A 7,043-nucleotide genomic window follows, 5' to 3' on the forward strand; every position below is an offset into this window, starting at 1 on the left:
GGATTCAGGGCCAGTGCCTTAATGTGAGTGGGTTCAGCGCTACAAGAGAAGCAGAAGGCTTTTTGATAAGTTTATCTTGTTCCTTATTCAGGATATGGCTTCAATAGCGACTCCCATGTTCACGGAGTCCGAACTAGAGGGAAAGCTCTGCCCTCGGTTGTTGCAAGCTAGCGAGGTTTTATTGGTGCGTGGCTTCTCCTCCTCTTCCAGGTGAAAAACCCAGACAGAGTCGGCTGTCGCCTCCTTTGCTAAAACAAGGCACCCAACTGTTCTCATGCTGCCATTCAAAAGCAAGGTTCTGTGGCAAACCTCATTTGTGAATCTATTACAGAGATTAATAGATTATTTCTTCTTTTTCAACTAATTCTCAGTGGGGAAATTTAACCATATGGTAAGAGAAAATTAGAATTTCATCACATTAGAGCAAAATGTAATGAAAAGAGTCCAGCACCTGGGGCCAACTGAGAAAGACACAATTAAAGGATATTTTTTTTAATGAAACCAGAGAAACTGAACATCTCATAACCTTTGGTTATTCTATCACATAAGATCTGATGAAAGCATTAGAAATATTCTTCGATGATGTCATAAAAAGTGAGAAAAAGGAGAGAAAATCCTCCCTTAAAGAAAGAGCATGAAATAAAAACAAAAGTGGTTTGTGTTCCATGGTGGGGATCAGATGGGTTACACACTAGATATAGGATTTGGCTCCAAGACTTTATTGTTCCACACCAGCCACTCAGAAAGAGTGCAGAGTCACAGAATAAAGATATAAATCTTAAATAAAGTAAACATTTCATTTCACACTCAGGGTTCCAAAGAGCACTGAGATACAACTTTCTTCTAAAATGAAATAAATCCTGTCCTTCAAAAATAATACCTATGTAGAAAGTCACACTAATAAAACACCTGTAACTTCAGAGCTAGGTGACAGAATTGGTCTCACAATTCTGAGAGACGGGGTGTCTACTAAATTAGGAGTTTAGAATAAATTTGGCTGGCCTCCAAGTTCTCGTTGGTTAGAAGTGATTTGAAAGTTGTGAGCGGGAGGAGCTGGAGGGGATCAACTCCCCCATTAATTAATTAAAAGCTTAACTGTTAATTGTACATCCGCTCCATATAGAAAACGGAGAGACTGCGATGACTCTGGGAGAGGGGGGAAATGTGTGTGGGGGGGGGGGGAGTGGAAGAGTTTTGAGGAAAAGATGGAAACGTCTTGCCCAAAAGAGGGAGCGAAAGAAACGCGCTTGAAGTGAACCCCAGCGAGATAAATGGGTTGAGGCCAAGGTGAAGTCAGATGACAAGCAAGCAGGTCCACCTCCTCCTTCGCAGAGAGAGGAGCGGGGCGTGAAGAAGGTTGGCGCGGCCGAACGTCAGTCTGGCGACGGCGCAAAGTTCGCTGAAGTCCGCTGGCAGCCAGTCTTCGTGGGTGGGTGGGTGGAGGGGTGGAGGGGCGAAGTGTGCAAGCAAGATCGTCAACCCCCACCCCCACCCCCACCCCCAGCCATCGCCGCCCCGTAATTTGCTGAAGGAGGGAAAGAGCATCCTCCTTCGCCCCAGCCCGGGCTTTTAAATGTGCTCATTGAGGAGTGAAAGTCGCCACACCTGTCAGACTGTAAAGGCAGTTGTTGGCTTCCTAATAGGACCCAACGCCTTGCAAACATATGGGTTAAGCTGCGCCCACAGATGGCAGGGAGAATAATGGAGCAGGAGCCTTTTATAAAGCGTGAGCTACCGCCTGTCTCCTCCTCCTCCTCCTCCTCCTCCAGACCGGTGTGAAATGCAAACTCTTCAGACTCAGGGCCAAGCCTAGCGCCTGGGCTCGTTTGTTACCGTTTTAATCCTATTAATTAAAACGTTAACCTGATTGGGTAGAAAGCTCGGTCCCAACAGGCGAGGCTTCTTCATAATAACCTTCTCCGCGAGATAATGAGGTAAAAGACTTCCCCCGTCTGTGGTGGCGGCAGTTAGCAGCGGCGGCGGTGGCGGCAGCAACAGCAACAGCAACAGCGGGAGTACTAGCAGCCGCCGCCGCTGCCGCCGCCGCCGCCGCCGCCTTCAGCGAGCGAGCGAGCGAGTAGAGAGCGCTCCGGCTCGCTTTCTTCTTTGCCTCTTTTCTCTCTCACTTGATGGGTCCGGGGAATCTCCCGAAGGTGAATCCGAGCAAGAGAAAAGGTGCCGAGTGGCCGCTGGCAGCTCACAATGCCTTTAGCCCTGCGCGGGCTGGTGGTAGGAGAGAAGCGCTGAGAGCAAGCGAGGCGACGAGCGAGACAGACGCGCACTGAGGGGAAGAGAGAAAGAACGCGCGCCAAAGCGGCCTGCCTCCGAGACACTGGAACAGCGGGGAGAAGAAGGTGACAGGGGCAGAACGAGGAGCCGCGCTCTCGGGGAGAGGACCTCGACCCAGGCAAGCCCCCGACCCGGGGCGTTGAAGGACCAGAGCGGGGAGGGGGCGCGGGAGAGGGAGGAGTTGGAGGAGGGGAACCCGCCGGTCGGAACTATGGAGAGGGCGCTAAACCTGCCTACAGACGAAGACTTATTCCACAAGAGCTACAGCGCCTCGGCCAAGAGAATGGAGTCTGCCTTTCGTTCACCCCCGGGGCTCGACCTGGCCGCCCACCAGCAACAGCAGCGCGAGTCGCGGCAAGCGCCGTCGCCTCTGAGCTGCTACGAGCCGGCTGACTCCGAGGTGCTGCTGAGGGAAAGCGCGGCCGGGGCACTGGTGGCCGGGGACCCGCTGGGCGGCTCGGTCTGCGTCAAGTACGGGCAGAGCACGACCAGCCGCAGCTCGGTAGCCGAGAGCAGCGGCGGCGAGCAAAGCCCGGACGACGACAGCGACGGGCGCTGCGAGTTACTGCTACGGGGCCCCGGCGGAGGCAGCGGCTCCGGAGTCGTCGTCAGCTCTGGGGGCGCCCTACTCAAGGCGCCGGAGGGCGGCGCCTGCTCCAATAGCCACCACGGCGGCGGCGGCGGCGGGGGCAAGAAGTCCAAGGAGCAGAAGGCGCTGCGGCTCAACATCAACGCCCGCGAGCGGAGGCGCATGCACGACCTGAACGACGCGCTGGACGAGCTGAGGGCCGTCATCCCTTACGCCCACAGCCCCTCGGTGCGGAAGCTCTCCAAGATCGCCACGCTTCTCCTGGCCAAGAACTATATCCTGATGCAGGCGCAGGCCCTCGACGAGATGCGCCGCCTTGTCGCTTATCTCAACCAGGGCCAGGCGATTTCGGCGGCCTCGCTGCCCTCTTCGGCGGCGGCCGCGGCGGCTGCAGCGGCTGCTTTGCACCCGGCTCTCGGGGCCTATGAGCAGGCGGCGGCAAGCTACCCTTTCAGTGCCGGCTTGCCGCCCGCCACCTCTTGCCCGGAAAAATGTGCCATTTTCAACAGCGTCTCGTCCAGTCTCTGCAAACAGTGCACGGAGAAGCCTTAAAAGAGAGACGAACTTCTGTCCGATCCCTTCGTCGTCCGTTAAAGTGCTTCATTGGCCGGACTTTGCTGCAGCCACCCTGAGGGGGATGGTGGTCAATAGGGGGTTGGTGTGGGAAGTTACGTGCAACCGAGACCTCAGCGAAGTTTAACACAACGGTCGCATTTTTTTTCTCGAGAAGGTGTGGGGGCGGGGGCGGGGGGTGAAATGAAATGTGACCAGGGAGAACTCGGAGATTGGGAGAAAATCTGTATGCCACATTGTTTCTTTAGGACTTCAAACTTCGGAGAACTTTTGCTATGGGCAACCAAGGTTTGGAAGATTGCTCGGTTGGGTTTCAGCAAGGGAAACAGGTGGCAGAGAGCAGACTGGATTGTAAACTCAGACAAATCAAGAAGGGCACTTAAAAGGGATTTTTTAAAAATGTTATTTTATTTCATTGCTTCTGAGCCAGAGAACATGCAAACTTGAAATGTAGACTTCCTGAAATTAGATATGTGCAAAAATTGCTCTGATATTCCTTGTGTTTTTATTTGTTCTGAACTTTTGAGCCTGTGAAAATGAGCAAAGTTTTGGCAGAGAGTGTTTACTTAAGAAGATGTAAAAATTGTTCACATGGCTGGAGTATTACAAGTTGACTATTATTTTTAAAGATGTGCACCTTGTTTCTTTTCACTTTGCAATGCTATGTGTACCAGAACACATATTTATTTCAGTGATCTTTTCACGACAATATTCATCCTGTGTTAAAAGTTATGTGTGCTGTTTACTTTTCAAATGCTTAAAAATCTCATTCACTTAAACTTTGTGCCAAGTGTTTAAAACATTTGATTTGCCAAGGATGTTTGAACCAGAAATGTTGATGTATCCAAACTGCTGAGGTTTATGAAAGGTCATCTGGATTTTTAAGTTGCATCATCCCTGTATTTATAAATTGAGCTTTAATAAATTGCTTCAGTCCAAAAATGAGAAGTCTTTTCTTAATTGCTGAATGAACTGGACTGTGGTAACTAAAACTTTTGCAACATGCAAAAAATGTTTTAATTACTATCACCATAAGGCACCAGGCAATAGTTCTTGTCAAGAATATGCCAAAGAAAGCTTTTCCACATTGGCAGTGTTTGGTTTTTCCAGAATAAAGCTAGGGTTTTTTTAAAAAATGTAGACGTTATTTTAGGTGAAAGTAGACATTTCAGTGTTTGTAAGGATGGTTACATATATTTTAAGTTCAGATTGATAGAAATTGGAAAAGTAAAGGCGTGTTTACCTCAAAAATATATTTGAATTACTACTGTAGATTTGTTTTCTCATACAATTCAAACCAATTGAAGCTGAAGTGCATGAATTTTAAACTGATTCAGTTAAATGAAACCCAGTGTTCCTTTTAATCCTATCCACGTCTGTAGGTGCTCCATTGATTCTAGTATTTCCCCCCCACCCTTTGGTTAAGCATGCTTTGGGGTTGTAAGATGAAAAATAACTTTGTATCAACCAAACAGACTGATCAGTAACTAGGGTTTTATTTAAGCAATTTTGTTTCCAACTGTAAAAGTAATTCCAATGAATTAAACCTAATGAAACGTTTAATTTAGAACTGGGCCTAAATCTAACTCTCTCTCTGCTTACATTTACCGTATATGGTTTGTGGCTAGGACAAATAGTGGGATTTGAACTGTTGTTGGACAGAACTGGTTCATAGATGCAGCTCTTAATAAGAACAGTTCCTGAAAACCTTTATCTTCTCTGCTTCAGCCCTGGAATCTTTGAGACTTGGTATTTCCAACTACTTCCTATAATCCAGATTTGGTCTGTCAGCTTTGAATAGGCAAAACGAATGCTGTGAAAGCTCCTTGGCAGGTCATGGACGTATAAAGAGTGATCTACATTCTACATGAAAATAGGTCAGTAAGAGGACGTCAGTGGTGTATGGTCGGTTGTATGTATATATCTGTGTCGGAAAAATAAGTTTTTATTAAAATATTTTGAACAAGTCTTCATCCCACTTTTATTTGTAAGAGGAGTGGGGGGAAAAAATCAAGCACCCCCGAAATTCTTCTCCTTTGCTTTGTTCAGATACCGGCAAAAAGTCCATAGAGTCGTTCAGAAGAGCAAAGCGCCAACCTACCTTTACTCTGCATCTCTACTGTACTCAGAAGGCTGCGTGCAGGTGAGCCTTCACCCTGGCTTCCTGGAAGAGAAAAGGTTGGGCTCTAACAAGGACCGCTGAGGGAAACCTTCGTTTTGTCCATAGGATTGTGCTCCGGTTTCGTACGGAAAAGTTCCGGATTCTCGCGCTAAGGTGGACATACCTGGCAAAACTTTGGAAAGTGCTGCAGGCGTGTGGGTTTCTGCGTCCTATCGAATCCCTGGATCAGATCAGAGCCACATTTCCCCCAGGGAAGCGTGCCAGCCCATTCGACTAGGAGGGGTGAACGTTTCCCACGTGCCCACGCGCCTGCGGTCCCGAGATGTTCCGGGGAAGTGGGCTCAGTGTCTACCTCGACTGGGTCAGCATTCGTACCTCCCTACCGCCTTCTTCTTGCGAATGCCCTCAAAGGCTCCAGGGAATGAAGGGGGGTGGTGGTGATGAAGAGGAAGGAAGACCGGATAAAGATTTTCTGCTCCACTTCACTTTAAAAATAAAAAGATTAATTAATCAGAACCTGTAACTTTTCAGGAATAATAACTGTATAGTGAAGTGAAGGTAGCCAGACCAGGGTGAGCAACTCACCCTTGGGCGTCAGGAGAAACTGTCTGTCAATATTTACCAGACAAAGCTTGGGTGCGCCTGATTATGATTATTAAAACAATTTCCATGACGGTGTCTAATATTATGTTAATTTGAAAACAACTGTGTATGAAAACTGTCGACTATAATACTTAAATTCATGTAATGAAACACGTCGTTAAGGCAATTAGACCTCCTGGATGTGATTAAGGAACATAATTACGACACTGTTCTGCGCCGTAATTGGGTGTCTTTAATCAAGGGGTAAAGTGATCAGCAGAACAGCCATTAGTTTGTATTGTTCTGTTCCTGCTGTCCATCATCCTGATTAGGAATCAAACGCAGCCGAAAGCCTGCCTGTACCTTCCACCACCAGACATCCCCACACATGACAGGCGTAGGCAGATTTAAATCTTCTGGATTCCCCCCTGTAGGAAAAGCTTGGGGGGGTGCGGGTGGAGAGAAAATGGAGCGAAAGGCTAAAAGAAAGGGGAAAATTGGGAAGGGGGCAAGAAACGTTTAGCGAATAGCATCTTGTTCAAACCAAAAGATTCCGGGAAAGCTGCTTTTGCAGTTTCTCGTTACAGTCTTTTCTCTTTCTGAAGGTTAGAAACGGGTGGCGTTATCAGTTTTAGGAAGCAACTTTCTCCTCTCACAATACGCGAGAACAAAAGTAACTGTGGCAGGATCGGATCGCGAGCTTTTCTTAGCTTACGGCTCCGCTGAGTTTAGATTGTGAGGACCAGGAGAGTCCCTTAGGGCTTGAGCCTTTTCTTTTTCCGGGATGCTGTCAACAGAGCCGTAATTTTTGGGATAGACCACATTTGCATTTCCCCCTTCGTTTCCCTTTCTCTCAGTCCTTTCGGTTCAGGTCGGTTTTTTGCAGCA

The 7,043-nt window shown here is 48.2% G+C and overlaps 1 protein-coding gene across 1 annotated transcript; it reads left to right on the top strand.

Moving 5' to 3' along the window:
* The first annotated feature begins 1,593 nt into the window (after positions 1 to 1,593).
* On the top strand, positions 1,594 to 6,013 carry BHLHE22 (basic helix-loop-helix family member e22). The gene has a single exon (XM_087961787.1). It carries the CDS (start codon positions 2,501 to 2,503, stop codon positions 3,428 to 3,430), a length of 930 nt encoding a protein of 309 aa, XP_087817913.1. The 5' UTR covers positions 1,594 to 2,500; the 3' UTR covers positions 3,431 to 6,013.
* The last annotated feature ends 1,030 nt before the right edge of the window (positions 6,014 to 7,043 follow it).

This window comes from Notechis scutatus, chromosome 3 (genome assembly GCF_049901735.1).
Source record: "Notechis scutatus isolate UNSWTSFEM ecotype Mainland chromosome 3, rNotScu1.2, whole genome shotgun sequence".
Classification (NCBI taxonomy): domain Eukaryota; kingdom Metazoa; phylum Chordata; class Lepidosauria; order Squamata; family Elapidae; genus Notechis; species Notechis scutatus.

Excerpts from the sequence above, each read along its gene's own strand:
- BHLHE22 (XM_087961787.1), top strand. The coding sequence starts at position 2,501 with ATGGAGAGGGCGCTAAACCTGCCTACAGACGAAGACTTATTCCACAAG.